We start from the raw sequence: 24824 nt of genomic DNA, 5'->3' as shown, positions 1-24824 counted from the left end.
CCTAGACAGCATAGTAAGAAGCAGAAACATCACCTTGCCGACAAAGGTCCGTCTAATCAAAGCTATGGTTTTCCCAGTAGTAATGTATGGCTGTGAGAGCTGGACTATAAGGAAGGCTGAGCGCCGAAGAATTGATGCTTTCGAACTGTGGTGCTGGAGAAGACTCTTACGAGTGCCCTGGACTGCAAGGAGGTCAAATCAGTCCATCCTAAAGGAAATCAACCCTGAGTGCTCATTGGAAGGACAGATACTGAAGCTGAAGCTGAAATATTTTGGCCACCTAATGCGAAGACAAAACTCTCTGGAAAAGACCATGATGCTGGGAAAGACTGAAGGCAAAAGGAGAAGGGGACGGCAGAGGATGAGATGGCTAGATAGCATCACGGATGCAATGAATATGAACTTGAGCACGCTCCGGGAGAGAGCTCAGGACAGGAAGGCCTGGCGTACTATGGTCCATGGGGTCACGAAGAGTCGGACACAACTGAACGACTGAACAACAACAGAACAACTCTCCCTTGCTGGTGTGTCATGTTCAATTTGCAGTTAATCTGTAAATGTTTAAAGTGCCATACAGCTCTTTGCTGGTCCCAGACACTCCATCCTCTCCATCTGGATTTGGGCCTGAAAGACCAAGGAAAAGTGTGGGTGCATGGAAGGAAAGTTGTAAGCAAGCAGAAATTAAGACATTGCACAGTTCTGACCTGAAAGCAAGCAAGAGGTTAATTAGCTTGCCTTCTATAAAATGTAAGTAAGGGTGCAATCCTACACATGTTTAGACAGAGAAAAGCCCTACAACTCCCTGCATTCCCCAGCCAGCTTTTGTAGGGCTTTTCTCTGTCTAAACATGGGTAGGATTGCACCTTTAGAGTTGTTGTTCAGTTGTTGTGTCCGACTCTTCGTGACCCCATGGACCTTTAGAGTACTTATTTTTAATTATGCACATATATTTGCATATGGAAATTAGCATATGCAAAGGCATGCATTGTTTTTGAGCCCCGGGTGTATTAGGTATCAAGCACTGCCCGTGTTCCAGCTTGTTGTTCAGTCATTCAGTCTTCTCGGACTCTTCATGACCCCATGGACCATAGCACGCCAGGCCTTCCTGTCCTCCGCTCTCTCCCGGAGCGTGCTCAAGTTCATCTTCATTGCATCAGTGATGCTATCTAGCCTTCTCATGCTCTGCCATCCCCTTCTCCTTTTGCCTTCAGTCTTTCCCAGCATCAGGGTCTTTTCCAGGGAGTTTTCTCTTCGCATTAGGGGGCCAAAATATTTGAGCTTCAGCTTCAGTATCTGTCCTTCCAATGAGCAGTCAGGGTTGATTTCCTTTAGGATGGACTGATTTGACTTCCTTGCAGTCCAGGGGACTCGTAAGAGTCTTCTCCAGCACCACAGTTCGAAAGCATCCATTCTTCGGCTGTCAGCCTTCCTTATAGTCCAGCTCTCACAGCCATACATTACTACTGGGAAAACCATAGCTTTGATTAGACAGACCTTTGTCGGCAAGGTAATGTCCTGCTTCTTACTATGCTGTCTAGGTTTGCCATAGCTTTCCTCCCAAGGAGCAAGCGTCTTTTAATTTCATGGCTACAGTCACCGTCTGCGGTGATCTTGGAGCCCAAGAAAATACCCAAAGGCCATGCTGGCTGGGAATGATGGGAACTGCAGTCCAAGGGCATCAGGTTGGAGAAGGCTGCAGTGAACCAAAGGGTTTTCTGACAAACTCTGCGAGTCTCTTCCCTTTATTGCTTCTGTTCAGGAGGAAAAAAAGCACAGTCGTACTTCCCACCTCCGCTGCAGGCCGAGAGGTGGTTCCCGCCCGGCCTCCCGCGAGAGAAACAGCTGCAGCCCGGAAGGAGCCCGCAGAACCCCCGTTGAAGCTTCAGGGAAGGGAGGCCGTTTGAAGGGAGGCCTCCCAGCTTCTGCCCCTCAGTCCTCCAAGGGTTAACGGAACCGAGCTCTGGTTCCTAGAGAGGCAGGAAGTTCCACAATTGGGGACGGGGGAGGCTCTCGGAACCGCTCCAGCCTTTGTGTTCCTGGAAGGGAAATCGGCCAGGTGAGGGGAGTCGGAGGTGGGGCGGGGCAAAGAGGTAAGGGGGCTGCATTGCGGGGTGGAGAAAGGAAAGGTTCTTCCCGTGCAAGCACCGAGTCGCTGCTGACTCCTAGGGGGACGCCGCTGTCGCTGGCGTTGTCATGGCAGACTATAGCGGGGTGGCGTGCCATTGCCTTCCCCAGTCGTGACTACCTTTCCCCCAGCAAGCTGGGTCCTCATTTTACGGACCTCGGAAGGATGGAAGGCTGAGTCGACCACCTGAGACCCGGCTTCCGCTGGGCTCGAACTCAGGCCGTGGGGAGAGTTTCGGTTGCGATACCGCCACCTACTACTCTGCGCCACGCGAGGCTGTGGGGTGGGGAAGCCTCCCTCCAATTTCCTTTTCAGAATCGGGGTGGGGGGCTTGGTCCTTCCAGTCCAGTTTCCAAGTGGGGCCCGAAGAGCTGCATGGTTGGTATTGCAGGTTTTATTTATTTATTATTTATTTAATTATTTAAAGCATTTGTTTCCTGCCCTGTTTCGTTAGGATCCCCTCAGAGATCCACCCAGGCCCCGGTGGGCGTGGGGAGAATGGATCGGCCATGGGGGGAGGAAGAAAGGGGAGGGGAAGAAGGGAAGAGACATTTTCAAGGAGGACGCCTGTTCAGTGCAGCTTTCCCCAACTTGGTGCCCCCCAAATGTGTTGGACTACCACTCCCATAATCCCCAGCCAGCATGGCCACCAAATAGAGGGGTTTTTCTTTTATGATGACTACCGAAGACCTTGTTTTACCCAATAGTTGTTATTGTGTTTGGATTTTTCTAAGTGATGGATCTTGTGGTCCTCAGGAGGAGAACTTATGGTGCTGCACACTTGTCATGTTTGCATCAGGAGTACCTGTAATAGTGAGCTAAGTGCCGCAGCACCCACCCTCTGGGACATGCTCCCTATTGACATGAGGCTGGTGTCTTCAGTCATGATCTTTAGACTCAGGATCCATGTCTTCATGCAGGCTTTCCCCAGCCATCATGATGACCATTGACTAGTGAATAATTTACTGTGTTTTTATTGTTATCTTTTCTGCTTTTATAATTTCTCTAAGCTGCTTTGATAGTGCATGGCAAAACAGCATATAAATCTACAATAAATAACATAAAAAAAGGTAAAGGTAAAGGTGTCCCCAACCAGTCGTGTCCGACTCTAGGGTGTGGTGCTCATCTCCATTTCTAAGCCGAAGAGCCAGCACTGCCCGAAGACGCTTCCGCGGTCATGTGGCCGGCATGACTGAACACTGAGGTTCACGGAACGCTGTTACTTTTCCCGCCGAAGCGGTACCTATTTATCTACTTGCAATTTCTTGCTTTCGAACTGCTAGGTTGGCAGGAGCTGGGACTGAAGACGGGAGCTCACTCCGTCACACAGCACTCGGGTCTCGAATTGCTGTCCTGCCGACCTTCCAGTCTGCAGTTCAGCATCTTAACCACTAAGCCACCGCGGCCCCTTAACATAACATAACTACCTGTAATTTTGTGATGAGAAATACATTCTCTCTCTCTCCCCTGCCCTTTCAGCTCCCAGTGCCCTTTGAAGAGGTGGCTGTGTGTTTCACTAAGGAGGAGTTGGCTCTGCCGGATCCTGGTCTGTACAAGGGACTCATGATGGAGAATTTGGGGCATGTGGCTTCTCTTGGTGAGGATCCCTTTTTTTCTTCCTTGAGAGAGGCTGAAAGGCTTGCTCATGTTTTTCCATTACTTGCCAAAAAGGATGTGTCCAGAGAGGAAGGATGTGGCTAGTAGGTCTGCCTGGGCTAAGACTAGCCTTCCCATGCTAATTTGTCTGGCCTGGCAAGGATTCATGGGTTTCCTAACTGTGGGATGGGTCCTATGCCAGGCCCATAAAGGGGGCTCTCTGTTGGAGGATGTGGGGTGGTCAAAGTGGGTGCTTCTCTCTAGGCTTGAGCTTCCTTTCAGGTAGGTCCTTAGATATATCTTGAGACTGGGCCTTACCTAGAAATAACAGTGCTTCTTCAGACACCTGATGGACTTTCATGGTTCACAGAGTAGAGTTTTGAGGCTTTTAGTTCTCATGCCAGTATCTCTAGTTACATACTGCATTCCTCACAACACCGCCATCCTCAGAGCTCTTTGACACTGTTCCACATGCCTTGTCAACATTAAAGTTGGACTACTGCACTGGGCTCTGTGTGGGGCTGCCCCTGAGGAGGGTTTGCATACTGCAGCTGGTGCAAATTGCTGCTGCCAGGTTGGTGTCAAGAATGCACTGCTTGCGGCACATGACTCCAATATTGTTTCATGTTTACTATAAGCACAGGAAATGACTGAAAGGTATTGACCGCTGGTCCATCTAATCCAGTCTTGTCAACACTGACTGGCAGTGCTTCTCTAAGGTGGTGTTTTATAGCCCTGCTAGAGTGGGGAGATGGGGTTATTTTGCCCACCTAGCTGGGGCGTTCCAGAGGGGGAGGGAAGGAGCCTGGAGAGGCCTTGGGATAATGCGTATCTCGGCCTCTCCAGTCCCCTCCCCACCAAATGGAATGCCCCATTTTGGGAGCTCAGAGAGGAAGCCTGCACGGTTCTCTCAGAGAGGAAGCCAGCTGCAAGGGGGAAGGGGAACACAGATGCCCACCTCTGAGACTGGAGCGTAGTCTCTGACCTTGGAGGTTGGGATCCAAAAAATCCTATGGCCCCCCATACGCTGTCTAGAACCATAGGAGTGCTCCCCCCACTGATGTAGGCGATGCCTTTTTAAATGTCCCTGTTAACTACTTTTTTAAAATTGTGCCTGCTTTTTTCAAGGGTGGAAGACAACGTATAACATTTAAAATGAATACAGCTGGGGCAGGGGCTTTCTTGATTTCCTTTCAATTCTTTTGGGTGTCTGTGCTTGTCGGGGTTGATTCTGAGTGCAGGGAGATGGTTAGCACCTCAGATTCAGAAGAGGAGCAGCCAGAACTCGGGGAGGCTTTTTCACAGGCCGGTTCAGATATGGGTGGGTGTGCTTCTCAGGTTACCAGCTCCCAGATGGCTGAGCCTGAAGCCTCCTCCTCACCCACCTCTGTGAGAAACAGCGAGCAGGAGGAGGCAGGGCTTGAGGTCTGTGACCTAAGGGACGCCAGGTGGAGAGGCAGAGCTAAGAGGGAAACATCAGGGGCCGAGCTGCAGGGGAGCTGCAGGTGAGAGCCCGACCTCCCTCTCCAAGTTAGCCTAGTCAGACAGCTGCCTTTTCAAACTGCAGGCAACTCTCCTTTATTCCCATTTGAATCCCCTGGAGGCATTCCTTTGTAGCCAGAGAGTCTTCGAGGATTTGCATCTGTAATGAACCTGAGAATAATGAATTAAAGGTGTGAGACTGAAGCCTCTCTTTTTGTGTGTTGTGAGTGCTGGAGGAAGGAGGGAGTCAAGAGAACCCTGACAGTGCTGTTGGTCTTACTTGGGGAGTTAAGGCTTGATTACATTTAGGGAACTGAGGGGTTCCACCCACATCAAGTGGATTCCCTGATTTGCAAGTGCCTTTTTCCTTTGCACTCACATTTTGTTTCTCTCTTTTTTCAGCCAGGAATGCATGGGAGAAAACAAGTGAAAAAGCACATCCAGTGTCTGAGCAAAATGATAAATGGACAGACTTGAGGGAGAACGATGGGAATCAAGACGAGATGAACAAGCTGGAAGGAAACCAAAGAAACAAGGAGAAGAAGAAATCGGCTGCTTGTCTGGATGGTGATCTCCATTCAATTGCAGTACAACAAAAAACACCAGAACAAAAGAGAGCCAAAAAATGTCTTGTGGTTGGAAAAAGGTTTGCTCATAACTCAACTCTTGATGATGATTTGGCAAGTGACGGAGTGGAGAAACGATATAAATGCCTTCAATGTGGAAAGACTTTCAGGCAGAGTACAGTACTTAGCTCCCATCAAAGAACGCACACAGGGGAGAAACCATTTAACTGTCTGGAGTGTGGAAAAGCATTTAATCAGAAGGGATCGCTTACTTCCCATCAAAGAATCCACACAGGAGAGAAACCATTTAAATGTCTGGAGTGTGGCAAGAGCTTCAGGCGGAAGGACAGCCTTACTACACATCAGAGAAATCATACAGGAGAGAATCTTTTTGAATGTTTGCAGTGTGGAAAGAACTTCAATCGCAGGCATAGCCTTACTAGTCATCAGAGAACTCACACAGGGGAGAAACCATTCAAATGCCTGCAGTGTGGAAAGAGCTTCAGGCAGAGCTGTGCCCTTAGAGCACATGAAATAATTCACATTGGGGAAAAACTATATAAATGTCAGGAGTGCGGAAAGAGCTTCAGGCGGATGTATGCCCTTACTTCCCATCAAAGCACTCACACAGGAGAGAAACCGTATCAATGCTTGGAGTGTGGAAATGGAATCTGCAAGAATAGTGCCCTCAATTGCCATCAAAGAATTCACACAGGGGAGAAATCATTGCAATGCTTGGAATGTGGAAAGAGATTCTGCCAGCGAAGTGCCCTTAATTCCCATCAAAGAATTCACACAGGGGAGAAACCATATCAGTGCTTGGAGTGTGGAAAGAGATTCTGCCAGAAAAGTGCCCTTAATTGCCATCAAAGAATTCACACAGGGGAAAAACCGTACAAATGCTTGGAGTGTGGAAAGAGCTTCAGTCTGAAACCGTCTCTTACACTGCATCAAACCACTCACACAGGGGAGAAACCATATCAGTGCTTCGAGTGTGGGAGGAGCTTCAGCCGGAAGGCATACCTTTCTTTACATCAAATAACACACACAGGGGAGAAACCGTACAAATGCTTGGAGTGTGGAAAGAGCTTCCGGCTGAGACAAACTCTTGCACTACATGAAAGAACTCACACAGCAGAGAAACCATTTAAATGCCTGGTGTGTGGAAAGCGCTTCAGTCGGAGGACATACGTTTCTTTACATCAAAGAACTCACACAGGGGAGAAACCATTCAAATGCCTGCAGTGTGGAAAGAGCTTCAATCGAAGGGAATACCTTACTTCACATCAAAAAACTCACAGAGAGACCTCTTCAGAGGAGGGAGAGTGTGATCTCCCAGAACAACCTTCTCCTACAGTAGACCTGGGGCAACGGGAGGGATCCTGTGACAGCGGTGCCTCCTGTGAGGTTACCAGCCACCCCTTGAACCCTGTCCCAAGCCCAGCAGTGATTCTAGATTCTCCTCCCACCACCCACGGCTCAGGATAGCACTGGCGTCAATGTATCAGGTGGGATATTCGGAGCCGTGGTGGGAGAGCCCACCTGACTCCCCAATGACCCTTTCACCCGGGTATACTCATGAGGAAGGGCCTACTCAGGAACAAGGGTCTGCTTATGTGGAGGAAGACCCAGCTGTGATTGCTAATGAGACAGACCCAGATGCTTCATAGATCAGTAGAAATGCTCCTTATATACTGTGAAGGCTGTTTTCATAAAATAGGCTTTCACAGACATCAGAGGATTCATACTGGGGAAATCCCAGAAATATTCTGCTTCTAGTAAGATCTTTTGCAGTAGATCAAATGTTAGACGCATGTGTGTGTTTTGGGAGGGGGGGTGTATGTGTCACATGCACAGGGACTGTGGAACATGCTTTAGGGCGCAATCCTATGGAGATAGGCGGCCACCTGTGGGAAGGTGGAGCGGGGGAGGAGGCTGCTGGATGACACATAGGATGTGTTGTACTGGTCTTTCCGCCTTCCCTGCCCCGGAATGCCCTGTTTGTGCCGCACTGCGCTCCTCTTGCAAGCGTGGAGCACAGGGCCATCCCACGTTGCCTGTGAGGCTGCGTGTGTGTGGGGGGGGAGGTTCCTGGAAAACCACATATCCTATGGCTGTCTAGCCGCTGACTAGCAGCCATAGGATTGCTCCCTTAGTGAATAAAAATGTAACTTCAAATGAAGTAGTCTGCATAGAAATCAGTGAAATGCATAGACTATAATGGGAGGCATTTTTTGTGTGTGAATGTATGTTCCGTTAACTGTGGTGGCAATTCTGAGCTTGGAGGATATAAAACCTATGTTGATTTGTACCCCCTCAATTTTTATTTCTATTTTTGCTTATAATATCCTTTAAATCTTAATTCTTAGTCTTGTTCAGTAAAGCCCAAATATTAAATGTTGTTTATGTAGCATTTTAACATGTATTTTATTTTGTTTTCTTTTAATGTGGTGTGGATCTTTTATGTAGAATTGTAAATGCATTTTACTTTGTTCTCTCTCTTTGTTCTGAACTGGTCTTTGGACCAGTTCAGTAAACTACTCTGTTCTACATTGGAGAAACCATATGAATGCTTGGTGTATGGAAAGAACCTGGAATGATTATTCACCAGATACACTGATGATTAGAATAAGTGTCTCCATTTGGTTATCATCTGGCTTTATCTATCCAACTTTTGCAAGGGTTAAATGAACCAAGCTCTGGTTCGTGGAGAGGCAGGAAGTTCCATAATTTGGGTAGGGGGGAGACTCTCTGCCCCTGACTTTGTATTCCAGGAATGGAAATTGGCCAGATGAGTTTTCCTGGCGAGGGAGGAGGGGGAGGCTGGTCTGTGTTCTGGGGTGGGCGAAGAGGTAAGGGGCCTGCCTTGCAGGGTGGAGAAGGAGGGAGGCACCAATATTTTGCTTTGGGGGGAGGGTTGGGGGGAAGGAAAAAGCCCCCCTCCAGTTCCCCTTTCGGAATCATAAGGTGGGGTGGGGAGGGGCTTGATTCATGCACTCCAGTCACCAAGTGGGGTCCAAAGATTTGCATGGTTGCTATTGCAAGATCCACTCAGAGATCAACCCAGGCACCATGAGGGTGGTGGTATGGATTGGAGTTGGGGGTGGGGGGAGGGACTTGGTGCAGAGCACATAGTCTTGTATGGCTGGGGTGGGGGCGGGGAGGGGTGGGGAGAAACCGCTGTCAGGACTAAGAAACAGGGAAGGGACATGAAGTAACAGATCTGTGGAACGCGATAGACAGTTCAAAAGTGCCATATTCCGTCTACCTGACCAATATTCTCAACAGTCCTGTGAGGCTCAAATCTCCCCCTTAGCTACAGAGCTTGGTCAGTGGCCTTAGGGGCTGGTTACTCTCTCAGCCCAACCTACCTCACTGGGTTCTTGGGAGGACTATGTGTTGCTCTCTGAATAATGTAAAATAATAAGAAATACATTATCTTTTTTCCAACGGATCGTGTTTCTGGGGGAACATATTACCACGAAGAATCAAAATTTGCTAACTGTTATCATTCGCAAGTGGTGACAACTACAGGTAAGTTTTACAAATACTCCAAATTAGAGATCTATTCCCCCCCGCCCCGCCCCGCCCCGCCCCAGGCGAACAGGTGAGATACAAGTGGCTCTTCAGTGCTCATGGTTGTATTTCTGCATTTTGGATGTTCCCAAAATGAGTTTGGATTCACCCAGTTTGGAGCTATGGGGGCAGACAAATGCTCTCAATTAGCTATACATCCCTCTGAAGAAGAATGTATTTGGGGAAACACACTGGATATATTGACTCTTGTAAGTACTTCCTGGTTTTTTTAAGCCTGTTTGAGGTTTTTGCCTGTTGAATAAAGGTCTTTGGCTTTTATTCACCAAATCTGAGCATAGGGTAAAATCCAACCGAGGTCCTGCTTAGAGTAGAGCCGCTGAAATGAATGGGATTTCAATTAGTCATAAGTTCCTTAAGTCTCATTCATTTCAACGGGTTTACTGTAAGTAAGACTTGGGTTGGATTTTACCAATAGGTGGCACAAAAATGGGGACTTGGGGTTGCTGCCCAGACTAATAATCTTCCCACTGCCCCCGCTGCTGCTTGATTCAATGCAGTTACTTAAAAGGAAATGCGGTTTTCATTTTTTTACATTTTCACTTTGCCCCTTCTGTCATCCCCCTGCCCCCTGCACAACATTCTCCCCCTGCTTTTCGACATCCACTGGATGTGTGCGTGCGCATATATGCATCCATCTTTCTTAGAAGTACTTAATGTTTACTGTTGAACTATGACCAAGGTCACCTGAGTTTCAAATTCCTGCATGGGGATAAAGTTCAGTGGGTGACCTTGGCCCAGTCCTTCTCAGCCTGGCCTACCTCACAATTGTGGCCCAGAAGTGGAGCAGAGAAAGCCTGGTGGGAAGAGATACCGCAGTCAAACACTCTGAACCTTTCTAGATCAAATCTAGAATTGTAGCCAAAAGCAAAGAAGGAGGCAGCTGGTTATCACACAAGGAGCTTTTATAGAAATCACGTATAAGTAAATAAACCAATTCAAGTAAAATGGAGGTCCAAATTACAATGGGGTACTAGGGTGTGGTTATTCAATCTTTTTCCTCAAGTAAAATGGAGGTCCAAACTACAATGAGGTGCTAGGGTGTGGTTATTCGAGCTTTCCCCCCAAGTAGAATGGAGGTCCAAATTAGAATGGTGTACTAGGGTGTGGTTATTCTAGCCTTTTCCCCAAGAAAAATGGAGGTCCAAATTACTACAGAGTACTTGTTGTTCAGTCGTGTCCGACTCTTCGTGACCCCATGGACCATAGCACGCCAGGCCTTCCTGTCCTGCGCTCTCTCCCGGAGTGTGCTCAAGTTCATATTCATTGCATCCGTGATGCTATCTAGCCATCTCAGCCTCTGCCGTCCCCTTCTCCTTTTGCCTTCAGTCTTTCCCAGCATCACGGTCTTTTCCAGTGACTTTTCTCTTCGCATTAGGTGGCCAAAATATTTGAGCTTCAGCTTCAGTATCTGTCCTTCCAATGAGCACTCAGGTTTGATTTCCTTTAGTATGGACTGATTTGACCGCCTTGCAGTCCAGGGGACTCATAAGAGTCTTCTCGGGCACCACAGTTCGAAAGCATCAATTCTTCGGCGCTCAGCCTTCCTTATAGTCCAGCTCTCACAGCCATACATTACTACTGGGAAAACCATAGCTTTGATTAGACGGACCTTTGTCGGCAAGGTGATGTCTCTGCTTCTTACTATGCTGTCTAGGTTTGCCATAGCTTTCCTCCCAAGGAGCAAGCGTCTTAATTTCATGGCTACAGTCACCGTCTGCGGTGATCTTGGAGCCCAAGAAAGTAAAATCTGTCACTGCTTCCATTTCTTCTCCTTCTATATGCCAGGAAGTGATGGGGCCAGATGCCATGATCTTCGTTTTTTTAATGTTGAGTTTCAAACCAGCTTTTGCACTCTCCTCTTTCACACTCAACAAGAGGCTCTTGAGATCCTCTTCGCTTTCTGCCATTAGGGTGGTATCGTCTGCATATTGGAGGTTGTTGATAATTCTCCCAGCAATCTTAATTCCGACCTGTGATTCATCCAACCCGGCGTTTCTCATGATGTACTCTGCATATCAGTTAAATAAGCAGGGCGACAATATGCAGCCTTGTCGTACTCCTTTCCCAATTTTGAACCACTCAGTTGTTCCATGTCTGGTTCTTACTGTTGCTTCTTGACCCTCGTACAGGTTTCTCAGGAGACAGGTAAGGTGGTCTGGTACTCCCATCACTTTAAGAATTTGCCACAGTTTGTTGTGATCCACACCATCAAAGGCTTTAGCGTAGTCAATGAAACAGAAATAGAGGTTTTTCTGGAATTCTCTTGCTTTCTCCATGATCCAGCGAATGTTGGCGATTTGATCTCTAGTTCCTCTGCCTCTTCGAAACCCAGCTTGTACTTCCGGTAGTTCTCGGTTCGCATACTGCTGAAGCCTAGCTTGTAGGATTTTGAGCATCACCTTGCTGGCATGTGAAATGAGCGCAATTGTGCGGTAGTTTGAACACTCTTTGGCGTTGCCCTTCTTTGGAATTGGAATGTAAACTGACCTTTTCCAGTCTTGTGGCCACTGTTGAGTGTTCCAAATTTGTTGGCATATTGAATGCAGCACTTTAACAGCATCATCTTTTAGGATTTTAAATAGCTCAGCTGGAATACTGTCATCTCCGCTAGCTTTGTTGTTACTAATGCTTCCTAAGGCCCACTTGACTTCACTCTCTAGGATGTCCGGCTCAAGTTCAGTGACCGCACTATCATGGCTATCAGGGACATTCAGATCTTTCCTGTATAGTTCTTCTGTGTATTCTTGCCACCTCTTCTTCATCTCATCTGCTTCTGTTAGGTCCCTGCCTTCATTGTCTTTTATCATGCCCATCTTTGCACAAAACGTTCCCTTGAGATCTCCAATTTTCTTGAAGAGATCTCTAGTCTTTCCCATTCTGTTGTTTTCCTCGATTTCTTTGCATTGTTCATTTAAGGCCTTCTTGTTTCTCCTTGCTATTCTCTGGAACTCTGCATTCAGTTGGATATATCTTCCCCTTTCTCCCTTGCTTTTCACTTCCCTTCTTTCCTCAGCTACTTGTAAAACCTCATCAGACAGCCACTTGGCTTTCTTCCATTTCTTTTTCTTTGGGATGGATTTCGTTGCTGCCTCCTGAACAATGTTATGGACCTCCGTCCATAGTTCCTCAGGCACTCTGTCTATCAGGTCTAATCCCTGAAATCTATTCCTCACCTCCACTGTATATTCATAAGGGATATGGTTGAGGTCATACCTGAATGGTTTAGTGGTTTTCCCTACGTTCTTCAATTTAAGCTGAAATTTTGCAACAAGAAGCTCATGATCTGAGCCACAGTCAGCTCCAGGTCTTGTTTTTACTGACTGTATAGAGCTTCTCCATCTTTGGCTGCAAAGGACATAATCAATCTGATTTCGATATTGACCATCTGGTGATGTCCATGTGTAGAGTCGCCTCTTGTGCTGTTGGAAAAGCGTGTTTGCTATGATCAGCGTGTTCTCTTGGCAAAACTCTATTAGCTTTTGTCCCGCTTCATTTTGTACACCAAGGCCATGCTTGCCTGTTATCCCGGTGATTTCTTGGCTTCCTACTTTAGCATTCCAATCCCCTATGATGAAGAGGACATTTTTTTTGGGTGTTAGTTCTAGAAGGTGTTGTAGTTCTTCATAGAACCGATCAACCTCAGCTTCTTCGGCCTCAGTGGTTGGGGCATAGACTTGAATTACTGTGATGTTGAATGGTTTGCTTTGGATTCGTACTGAGATCATTCTATCATTTTTAAGATTGTACCCCAGTACTGCTTTTCCCACCCTTTTGTTGACTATGAGTGCTACTCCATTTCTTCTAAGGGATTCTTGCCCACAATAGTAGATATGATGGTCACCTGAATTCAATTCGCCCATGCCTGTCCATTTGAGTTCGCTGATTCCCAAGATGTCGATGTTCAATCTTGCCATCTCATGTTTGACCACCTCCAGCTTACCTTGATTCATTGATCTGACATTCCAGGTTCCTAGACAGTATTGTTCTTTACAGCATTGGATTTTCTTTTCACTACCAGACACATCCACAGCTGAGTGTCCTTTCGGCTTTGGCCCAGCTGCTTCACTCTTTCTGGTGCTACTTGGAAATTCCCTCTGCTCTTCCCCAGTAGTATATTGGACACCTTCTGACCTGAGGGGCTGATCTTCCGGCGTCATCTCTTTTAGCCTTGTGATACGTTCCATGGGGTTTTCTTGGCAAGAATACTGGAGTGGGTTGCCATTTCCTTCTCCAGTGGACCACATTTTGTCAGAACTCTCCGCCATGACATGTCCGTCTTGGGTGGCCCTGCACAGCATAGCTTATGGCTTCACTGAGTTACGCAAGCCCCTTCGCCACAACAAGGCAGTGATCCATGAAGGGGACAACAGAGTACTGGGGTGTGGTTATTCTAGCCTTTCTTTCTTTCTTTCTTTCTTTCTTTCTTTCTTTCTTTCTTATTTACAGTATTTGTATACTGCTCTACATGCAAAGACTTTGGAGCGGTGAACAGCAATGATAGAGAATAAAAATACCATGTTAAAAATTTAGAATTGTTTAAAAAAAGACATAATTCTGATAAAAAGTTTGATAAACTTGATATAATGTTTAAATAGGATAAAATGTTAAAATAATTACTATTTTTTAAAAGCAAACAGAATTCTGATAAAACCACGGCCAGTCACTCAAGGAAGGCTTCCTGAAATAAAGTTGTTTTCAGGAAGTGCTGAAAACAGCACCATGTTGGTGCATGCCTGACCTTCAAAGGCAAGGAATTTCATAAGAAGGGGGCCACCACACTGAAGGCTCCTTTCCTGCTGGACTCCAGTTGGGCCATGGGTCCATGTGGAACCACCAGGAACATGCCCTCAGATGACCTCAGTGAGCGGGCAGGTTGGTAAGGTAGAAGGTGCCCTCTCAGGTATCCTGGTCCCAAGTTGTTTATGTGGATAAGTGGAGTAGGAGCTTCCCAGGCAGGGGGTGGAAGAACCTGGGTGGGAAGAGAAATGGGGGGCAAACACAGGCTTTCTGGATCATATTTAGGATTGTGACCAAAAGTAAATCAGGAAGCAGCTGGTTTTCTCACAAGGAACTGCCATAAAATATATGGATACCGCATACAAAGCATCCGGACATCTTTTCTGTATGGATACTGGATAAAAAGCATCTCGCCATCTTTCCTATATGGATACCGGATAAAGAGCATCCCACCATCTTTCCTACATCGATACCGGATGAAAAGCATCCTGCCATATATGGATACTGGATAAAAAGCATCCTTCACATAACGAGTAGACAGGATACCCTGGAGAAGATGCTGATGCTAGGGAAAGTGGAACTTAGTGGCACACATCTTTGGGGTGATGTGGAAAGAGCCGCTATGCAGCCTGCTCAGGTCAGTGTATTTTGTTGTATTGTGTTTGCTTGTTTGTTTAAAGCATTTTTACCCTTCCTCAGCCGAAAAGACTCCCAGGGCAACCTATATACAAGACAGTTGCTGCCCACCAGATTTAGGGCCTAAAAGGCACAACACAAAAGGCAAAGGGGTTGGGGAGTGACGGGTCGGGGGAACCACATTCAGGCAGCTGTTCTTAAAGCAGAGGGAGAATTGGGGAGATAGACAAGGGACAGCTTGCATTCCTCCTCTTTAGTCATGAGGATCAAAGCAACCGCTCTTTTTCAATTGGCTTCTCCGGCTGCAAGGTGCCAGGGCCGCCCACCAGGAAATCATGGACAGTTTGCTCCTGTGAACCCTTTTAATTGCGCAGAAAAATACCCAGGCATCCCAGACTACCTTCTCCTTTCACAAGGAGCATTTCTTCTATCGCTGTGTGGACATGTGTGGTAGGACCTCCACAGGCATAGAGCAGGAGAAGCTGGGATGTAATCCTTCCTAGGATGATCACAAGGGGAGATACATCCAAACAGGGATGGTACAAAAAAGTGCAGAAAAGGGCGACTAAAGTGATCAAGGGGCTGGAGCATCTCCCCTATGAGGGAAGGTTACAACAGCTGGGATCGTTTAGCTTGGAAAAAGGGGGGGGCAAGGGGAGACATGATAGAGGCGTACAGAATTATGCATGGTGTGGAGAATGTGGATAGGGAGACATTTTTCTCCCTCTCTCAAAATGCTAGAACCCAAGGGGGTCATCCCATGAAGCTGATGGATGGGAGATTCAGGACAGATAAAAGGGAGTCCCTGTTCACACAGCGCATAGGTAAACTATGGAATTTGCTACCACAGCACGTAGCGATAGCCACCAATTTGGATGGTTTTAAAAGGGGATTGGATAAATTCCTGGAGGAAAAGGCTGTCAGTGGCTACTAGTCCTGATGGCTATGAGCTACCTCCAGTATCAGAAGCAGTGAGCCTATGTACACCAGTTGCTGGGGAACATGGGCGGGAGGGTGCTGTTGCACTCGTGCCCTGCTCGTGGGTTCCCGGTCGACAGCTGGTTGGCGACTGTGGGAACAGAATGCTGGACTAGATGGACCCTTGGTCTGATCCAGCAGGGCTCTTCTTATGTTATTATGAAGCATTGCAACGTGGCAAACTAAATTTCAGATTTCATAGAACTCTTCCCTGGGTTGATGTGAAACGAGGAATGGGGAGAGATAATATTCCTTCTGTGGGCCTGGTAGAAGTCTGGCCTGTAGAATGTTGTTATTATTACATCTATGTCCCACCTTTTTTCCTCTTGCAAGGAACCCAAGGTGGCTTACATGCTCTTCCTCCTCTTCATTTAACCCTCATAACAACAACCCTGTGAGGTAGGTGAGGCTGAGAGTCAGTGACTGGCCCAAAGTCACCCAGTGAGCTTCCATGGCTGAGTGGGGACTAGAACTTGGATCTCCAGAGTCCCAGCCCTACACAAACCATTACACCACACTTGATCTCCAGTGTGTTAATTTAGTATTCTCTTTGCAGGAAAATGGCATTAGGTTTTGTCTGATGCAAAAGACCAGGGGTTTGCTGGGTCACAGAAAGAGCATCCATAGGCCTGAAACATCTTGGGTCAAAGAAGCACTGGCAACTCTCCCTTTGGAACAGTCCAAAGTGATCTAAACCCATTTCAGGCAGTAGCTAGAACCCATAAGGTTCTTAATGGGCAGAGGGCAGAAGTAGAGGGATTTTCATTGGCCGTCGTAAAGATACGGTTTTACTGCCGATGGTTGGATTTTTCTAAACGATGAACATGTGATCTCGGAAGCTAAGCAGGGTCAGCCGTGGTTAGTACTTGGATGGGAGACCGCCTGGGAATCAGGCTTCCTGCACTGAGCAGGGGGTTGGACTCGATGGTCTTGTAGGCCCCTTCCAGCCCTATGATTCTATGATGTATTTTTCGTGATGAGAAATGCATTCTTCCGTTCAGGTCCCAGTGTCCTTGGAGGAGGTGACTGTGCATTTCACCAAGGAGGAATGGGCTCTGCTGGATCCAGACCAACGGGCTCTGTACAGGGGAGTCATGCTGGAGAATTATGGGAATGTGGCTTCTCTGGGTAATGATCCTTTGGCCCTTGATTATATCTGTCATTCTTATTACTGTCTTAATATATCAGGAATGCGTCATCAAGGAGAACATCTGTGGTCAGGCTCTCTTAAGCCATGAAATGCTGCGCTCTTGTCTTTTAGTTGGGCATGGATTCCTGGACTATTTGCCAGGAGGGGGGGCTCTACTCGGTCGTCCTGTACTAGGTCTGACTGAGGGTCCATCAAGCCATGTGCCAAACAATGCTTCCTGACTCTCCTTGGGAGGAAGTGGGGTTGTCTAAGCAGGCACATCTTTCCAAGCTGGGCTTTCCCTTCCCTGTGCAGAGAGATGATTGTGAGTGGAAGACTACTGGTACCTCCCACACTGCCCCATTTCCCATAGTATCCTAGAGTTGGAAGGGATCCCTGAGATCATCTAGTCCTACCCCCTGCTCAATGCAGGCTCTGTGCTGTAGAGTGCAGCTACAGTACCCCTGACAGATGGCCATCCAACCTCTGCTTCAATACTTCGGTGAAGGAGAACCTGCCACCTCCCAAGGCAATCTGTTCCACTGCAGAACAGCTCTCCCTTTTAGGATTTTCCTCCTAATGTGGGTTGTGTGTGGGTTATCTTGAGATGTCTCTAGCTCCAAGGTCATGGCAAGACTCAGTTAATTGGACTGAACGATCCCAGCTATGTTCCTGAGGGAACTGTTGCCCCCCTTCCCAAGAGCTTGGGAATTCTGTTCTAGCCAACCTGTGATTGGCTAACACAGATCTCCTTGGAGTTATCAGGAGCTTGAGCATAAAAAGAGGGGGGATGAAGCCATCTTTCGCCTTCGTCTTGCTCCTGGCTTTGACTTTGAGGATCACCCTTTGCTGGTATATTCTATGTGAAGACCTATACTTAAGTATGTATTGACTGGGGTAGCTAACTTTTATTATTTTCTGCTTGAAGTATTATTTATTCCAAAGGTTACTCTGGTTCTTGTATTCCTTTCCCCCGTTTTCCCTTGTGAATAAACATAACACCTACCTCAAGAGTTAGAATCATAGAATAGTAGGGTTGGAAGGGGCCTACGAGACCATCGAGTCCAATCCCCTGCTCAGTGCAGGAATCCAAGTCAGAGCACCCCTGACAGATGGCTGTCCAGCCTCGTCTTGAACGCCTCCAGTGGGGGAGAGCCCACCACCTCCCCAGGTAATTGGTTCCATTGTCGTGTTGCTCTAATTGTCAGGAAGTTTTTCCTGATGTTCAGCCGGAATCTGGCTTCCTGTCACTTGCGCCCATGATTCCGTGTCCTGCACTCTGGGATGATCGAGAAGAAAGTTGTGTCTGCTTCCTTCCAAGTAAACCTTAGTACTAAATCCAGAGTCTTCCTACCGTTTTTTTTCTGTCCCCCTCAAAGGCAGAGGCAAAATGTCACTGACATCTTCCATTTCCTCTCCTCTTCGTGGTGAAGTGGAAAGAGCTGCCCTGCACTCAGCTCAGAAAGAAGCTGCTCTGCTTGGTTCTGGAAGGAGGCAGGTTGGCAGTGCTCATTTGGAGGCTTCCTCTAGAGCAAGGGTCCCCAAGACCCGGGCCGTGGCCTGGTAGGGACCAGGCCTCAGCAGGGGTGTGGGAACCCCCCTTAGCTTGGGTCCAAGGGGGGGGAGGCGATCCCCACCCCCCAGAATCCTCATTGGCCCTGGCCGGCTCTGCTCCAAGTCTGCGGAGCTGCTGGCTGGCTCCGGCCGCTGGGATGGAAATGGCGTCCACGCGGATGCTATTTGTGTCCCTGTTCTTCAAGTAATCGGCTACATACGTTCCCAGCAGCCGCAAGTCCACACTCCTGCTGCGGCCCGGGCCCATCCCCCCCCCGGTCTGTGGAAAAATTTTTTCCACGGGACCGGTCCCTGGGCCCAAAAAGGTTGGGGACCGCTGCTCTAGAGAGTACTAAATGTCCCTTGTGTAAGCGGTGGGTCCCGCTTGTGCAGCGGAATTGGCAGGACCCACCACGTGCAGAAGGGAATCATGGGCGGAAAGGAATCGGCAGCGGTGTATGTCTCCTTTGGATTCCACCCCAAAATCTGGATCAACAAATATATATTTTAGATGTTACCTTAAATTCAGCAACATTGTGGTCAGCTGTACTGACCAGAGTGAGGGTAACTTCAGATAACTCAGAGTGAGGGTGCTGCCACCAAAAAGGCCCTATCTCAAATCAGCACATCATGGGCCATGTCCACCGGTGGGGTCACATGCCATGTCTCCCTGGTCAGTCTTAAAGCATGAGTCGGTTGATACTGGAGACACTCTTTTAGGTTCTTGGGTTCTCAGTTGTTTAGGGCTTCATACGTGCAAAACAGCCCACTGAGACTCACCAAATCAATTCCTCCTTCTCTTGCTGAAAATATTGGAAGAACCACAACAGAAGAATAACTCTGGAGGGAGGAGTTTTGGGGAGAAGATGCATGTGCATGCAAGGGTTAACTAGACATTGCACTTCAAGCTTTCTGGGATAGCTCTGGGGGTCAGGGGTTAATAGAATGAACCACTCTGCCAGTGGCTAGGAGGACATAGTAGGCATTGCCTAGTAACCAGTGAGTAATTGGTCTTTGTCTCGCCTCCTCCGGCCTTTTTGTATTGGTATGTTCCTTTCTTTGCCTAGAAGGAGACCATGTCCTTTTCTATCTCCCTTGCATGATGGAGCTAGGAGAAGCTCCCCCATTTCTCTCTCTCTCTCTCTGTAACAAGCCATGTTTGTGATAAGTTAGGTTCTTTAAGTAAACTTCCAGTTAAAAGTGTTTCCTCTCCAGACTCAGTCTTGTGTTCATCAACCTGACTCTGCTATCAGGTTGTGGGACCCGAACAAAATGCAAACGCCCATTGGAGCTAATTCACAGTGATGTGTGCGGGCCAGCAAAGACGTCCACCCCCCCGTGGAAACAGTCCTTTGTGACTTCCATCGATGGCTACTCCAGATACACGACCACGTATCTCATGAACCACAAAAGCAAAATGCTACAGGAACTCGGAAAGTTTATAGCAGCAGCAGCTAGCATTTGAGTTTCAATACAAGCCTGCAACCATCAGATTGGACAACAGAGGCCAATGCAGGAGCAAGGAGGCCAAGGCCTATCTGAAATGATAAGGTGTTGAGCATCAAACAACAGCGCCAGACACTCCTGAGCAAAATGGAGTTGTGGAAAGAAAGAAGCTCACTCTCCTGGAAATAGCAAGGCGTGTGCTCATGGATGCCAATCTTCCATGCAAGTACTGGGGAGAGAATGAACCACTCCACCAGTAGCTAGGAATTGCCTAGTGAGCAATGAGTAATTGGTCTCTCCTCCACCTACCTGTCTGTATTAGTATGTTCCTTTCTTTGCCTAGAAGGAAGCCATTCCTTCTCTACCCCATTTTTCTCTGTGTATAATTAGTAGAAGCCATGTTTGTGAGATGTTCTTTAAGTAAAAAAAAAAAGGTAAAGGTGTCCCCAACCAGTCGTGTCCAACTCTAGGGTGTGGTGCTCATCTCCATTTCTAAGCCGAAGAGCCAGCGTTGTCCGAAGATGCTTCTGTGGTCATGTGGCTGGCATGACTGAACACCGAGATGCACGGAACGCTGTTACCTTTCCCGCCGAAGCGGTACCTATTTATCTACTTGCAATTTCTCGCTTTCGAACTGCTAGGTTGGCAGGAGCTGGGACTGAAGACGGGAGCTCAATCCGTCACGCAGCACTCGGGTCTCAAATGGCTGTCCTGCCGACCTTCTGGTCTGCAATTCAGCATCTTAACCACTAAGCCACCGCGGCCCCTCCTCTTTAAGTAAACTTCCAGTTAAAAGTATTTCTTCTCCAGACTCAGTCTTGTGTTCATTAGTCTGACTCTGCTATCAGAAAACACCCAGGCAGAGAAGTAGAGGGCAGCTGGGTCCAAGTATAGAGTAAACACACGGCCCTGCCTGTTGACAGCTCAAGCTGATAGGACAATACACCACAGATGCATGAGAAATTGAAGCTGCAGCAGCGACAGCTGAGACTGCAGGTGTGGCTATAAAGCTCTCGGAAGGAGTGGGAAGATGGTTGTGGCAGGGACAGCAAAATAAAGGAGGGGGGGAAAAACAACGGTTAAAGAAAGGAATTGTAGCTACTTAGATCTGAATATATCAATTTCAATACATGCATATGATTTATAGAGATATAGAAATATATGAAAATACAGCTTTTCATGTTTTGAAACATGAGGCCCCTCTTCCCGCGCTGGCCTTTGACAGCTGGCGCACAGAAGAGGGACGGCGACAGCACCCCAGCACTCTCGCCCTGAGAAGGACAGGGTGAGAGCGCTGCGGGGTGGCTGTGCCAAGGCCCCTTTTCCCCACGCCGGCCTTTCTGGCGTCGGGAAGAGGGAAGGAACAACGACAGCCAGCGATGGGGTAATGGCAGCCGCCATTACCGTATCGCCTGGTATAGGCGGTAAATCCCTGAGTTTAACCTAATTGCAGCCGTTTACGGCTCTATTTAGGTAAAAAACCAGCACTTTACAGCAGCAAGTGGCATCCACTACGCCATTTGCGGCTGTATTTCTCCCAGAAATACAGTTATGGTAGCTGCCATCACCGTATCGCCTGCACTATGGAGCTGGAGTGCAGCTCTGCGAAATCCTCTGGATACGGAGCCACTCTGGAGGATTCTGGGGGGGGAGGAACAGATCACCTCCCCCTCCAGCAGACACCACCATGGAACGGACGGTAAGAAATCTGTCCATCCCTATCTGTATACCACTGGATCAAATGATGAAAGTGTTGTCAGGTCCTCAATCCATTACATTAGAGGAGGTGAGTGTTTAGCCTTCCAGTGTTGTAATATCAGACTTTCAGCTGTCAAAAGGGTGCGGAAAATCCATTTGTGCTGAAAATGCATTAACTTCCAGGAAGCAGGTAGATAATTCAAGAGGACATGTACATCAATAAATATTAAAGAGTGTTCCAATACAAGGTTTATCTGTATAATAACTTCCTCCCCTAAAGAGGCAACTATTGGGCATTGCCAAAACATATGGTTAAAAGAAGCATTAGCTGCCTCATCTGGAGTACTGTGTCCAGTTCTGGGCACCACAATTTAAGAAGGATGCAGACAAGCTGGAGAGGGTTCAGAGGAGGGCAACAAAGATGATCAAGGGCCTGGAAACAAAGCCCTGTGAAGAGAGACTGAAAGAACTGGGCATGTTTAGCCTTGAGAAGAGAAGACTGAGGGGAGATATGATAGTGCTCTTCAAGTACTTGGAAGATTGTCACAGAGAGGAAGGCCAGGATCTCTTCTCGATCATCCCAGAGTTCAGGACACAGAACAATGGGCTCAGGTTACAGGAAGTTACAGAGAGCTTCAGCTATTGGGCGGTATAGAAATGAAATGAAATAAATAAAATAAATAAATAAGCCAGATTCCAGCTGAACATCAGGAAAAACTTCCTGACGGTGAGAGCAATATGACAATGGAAGCCATGACCTTGGGAGGTGGTGGGCTCTCCCACACTGGAGGCAATCAAGATGAGGCTGGACAGCCATCTGTCAGGGATGCTCTGACTTGGATTCCTGCCTTGAGCAGGGGGTTGGACTTGATGGTCTTGTAGGCCCCTTCCGACCCTACTATTCTATGATTCTGTGATTTAGTGCAGAGGGAGAGCAGTTTGAGGTCCTTTGCGACACGTGACGTCTCCAACCTGCAGCCAACCAGCAGCTTCCCTCTTGAAAAGCCGCATTTTCGGAAAGCCCTTTTACTCTCTTGTTTTTCTTAAACGTGGCTCTGGAGCAGTTCCAGAGCTGTGTGCTCTATCCCCCCATTTACAGTAGGGCTGCTTTCACAATAAGTAGCCTCCTTTCCCATTCATAATGGCAGTAGCTCTGTTTCATTCACAATAGTGGAGGAGCCCATTTATGTGTAGTGCACGATAAAGAATACACAGAGGGGAAGGAGAAAGGGTGGCCAGTAGCAGCTGAGTCTTCACAGTCCGTTCCTGTGATACACCCGCAACTTTGCCGTCGCACGGTGCACCTACAACTAAGAAATACACAGAGGGGAAGGAGAACGGGCAGCCAGTACAGCAAGGGAGCATGGACAGGGCTAGGAACAAGCTTCCCCAATCGTGCAATTGTGTTGGGTCGCCCCTTCAGAGTAATGGAGCAGTTTGCTTTCTCCATTCACAAATAGCCTCTGATTCATTCAAGTCTCCCCTTCAGAACAGTCCCCTGTGTGTGATTTTCCTGTGTGTTTGTGGGGAGGCAGCGGTGGCTTTGTTCCGGTCAGTCAGGGAAGCGGAGGCAACAGCCACTGACTCCAGGGTGCTAGCAGAGGGAGGCAACCCCAGCCCTTTCTCTCCGTGCAGGACCTAGACACCTCCTGTCTGCCTGCCTGTCAGTCTGTCCCCGGGTTTCGATATTGCTGGTTCACAGTAGGTGGATGGGAGGGAGAGAGGTGTAGGGTAAACTGTCTGACATCACGCGTCTCTTCCATTAGACTTCCCTGAGCACGGAGAGGGGCGGGAGCAAGCCTCTCTTACTGGCTGAGCAGCATCGATGGCGTTCACTTCTACTAGCAGGACTCCGCCCATCCAACCGCAAAGTAAGGCAGGTTAAAGTGCAGTTTGACCTGTAAGAAGCGGGGTTTAAGGTAGTGTTTAATCTATTTTTTGCTTCATGTGCCCCTGACAGATCAAAGCCCATTTCATAAAAATCCATCTTAAACACACACCTCACATTCCGCGCCTCACATTTGGTTGCTATGTAGATCCGGCCTGTGTTACACCTCCAGCAATTAGCCAACTTAGACAAACCCATATTTAAGAGATGTTGTGGCATCCAATAGACACAGAACAAGAGGTTTTTTTGCTGAATAAGACATAGCCTGAGATTCATAGACACTTCAGATAGAGACACTAAAATGGCAATCTATTGATTAGGCAAAATGAGACAATCCAGATCTCTATTTTATTCCTTCTTAAGACCCTGTGTATCAGATTTATTCAGCAATAGTAAGTATTTATAAACATGAATCGTGGGCCAATATAACTGATCAGCCTCAATAAGAGCTTTCACTAGCAAAGGAGATTTGTAACTCTGTGGGCTCAAGTGACAGGAAGCCAGATTCCGGCTGAACATCAGGAAAAACTTCCTGACTGTTACAGCAATACGACAATGGAACCCATTGCCTAGGGAGGCGGTGGGCTCTCCCACACTGGAGGCATTCAAGATGAGGCCGAACAGCCATCTGTTGGGGTTGCTCTGACTTGGATTCCTGCATTGAGCAGGGGGTTGGACTTGATGGCCTTGTAGGCGCTTCCAACCCTACTATTCTCTGATTCTATGCTTACTAGTCTCCAGCAAAGGAGATTGTTACGTTGTCGTGGTGCTAGAGCTTGAGCACCTCAGTGACGTCAGGAGCTAAACCGTGAAGGGACACCCAAGATGGGAAGGTCATGGCAGAGAGGTCAGACTAAATACGATCCCTGGGGAAGGAAACGGCAACCCATCCCAGTATTCTTGCCATGAAAACTAAATGGATCAGTACAACCAGAGATATGTCAGTATACCATCGGAAGATGGGACTCCCAGGTCGGAAGATGGTGAAAATGCTACTGAGGAGGAACAGAGGGTAAGTTCAACTAGCCCCAGATGTTATGACGCAGCTAGCTCAAAGCCGAAAGGATGGCTAGCGGCCGACGGTGCTGGTGGTGAATGATGAATCCGATGTTCTAAAGATCAACACAGCATAGGAACTTAGAATGTAAGATCTATGAGCCAGGGCAAATTGGATGTGGTTATTGGGGAGCTCTCAAGATTAAATATAGACCTTTTCTATATTTTCAGGTGTCAGTGAACTGAAATGGACTGGAATGGGCCACTTCACATCAAATGACCACCAGATCTACTACTGTGGACAAGAGGACCACAGAAGAAATGGAGTAGCCTTCATAATTAATAATAAAGTGGCTAAAGCAGTGCTTGGATACAATCCAAAAAATGACAGAATGA

The 24824-nt window shown here is 47.7% G+C and overlaps 1 protein-coding gene across 1 annotated transcript in view; it reads left to right on the top strand.

The window, feature by feature from the left end:
* The first annotated feature begins 1970 nt into the window (after window positions 1–1970).
* Window positions 1971–24824, top strand: part of LOC146356234 (uncharacterized) — a 943348-nt gene continuing 920494 nt past the window's right edge. Inside the window, 3 exon segments of the mRNA XM_084831264.1 lie at window positions 1971–2056; window positions 3605–3722; window positions 5606–7068. Of these exon segments, the coding sequence (XP_084687390.1) occupies window positions 3689–3722; window positions 5606–7068 (1497 nt within the window). The 5' untranslated portion in view covers window positions 1971–2056; window positions 3605–3688.

Source organism: Heloderma suspectum, chromosome 2, assembly GCF_057233095.1.
Source record: "Heloderma suspectum isolate Gila_16-S chromosome 2, 16-S_ref, whole genome shotgun sequence".
Classification (NCBI taxonomy): domain Eukaryota; kingdom Metazoa; phylum Chordata; class Lepidosauria; order Squamata; family Helodermatidae; genus Heloderma; species Heloderma suspectum.
The sequence above is the reverse complement of the archived record's forward strand: the minus strand, read 5'-3'. Positions and strand labels throughout refer to the sequence as shown.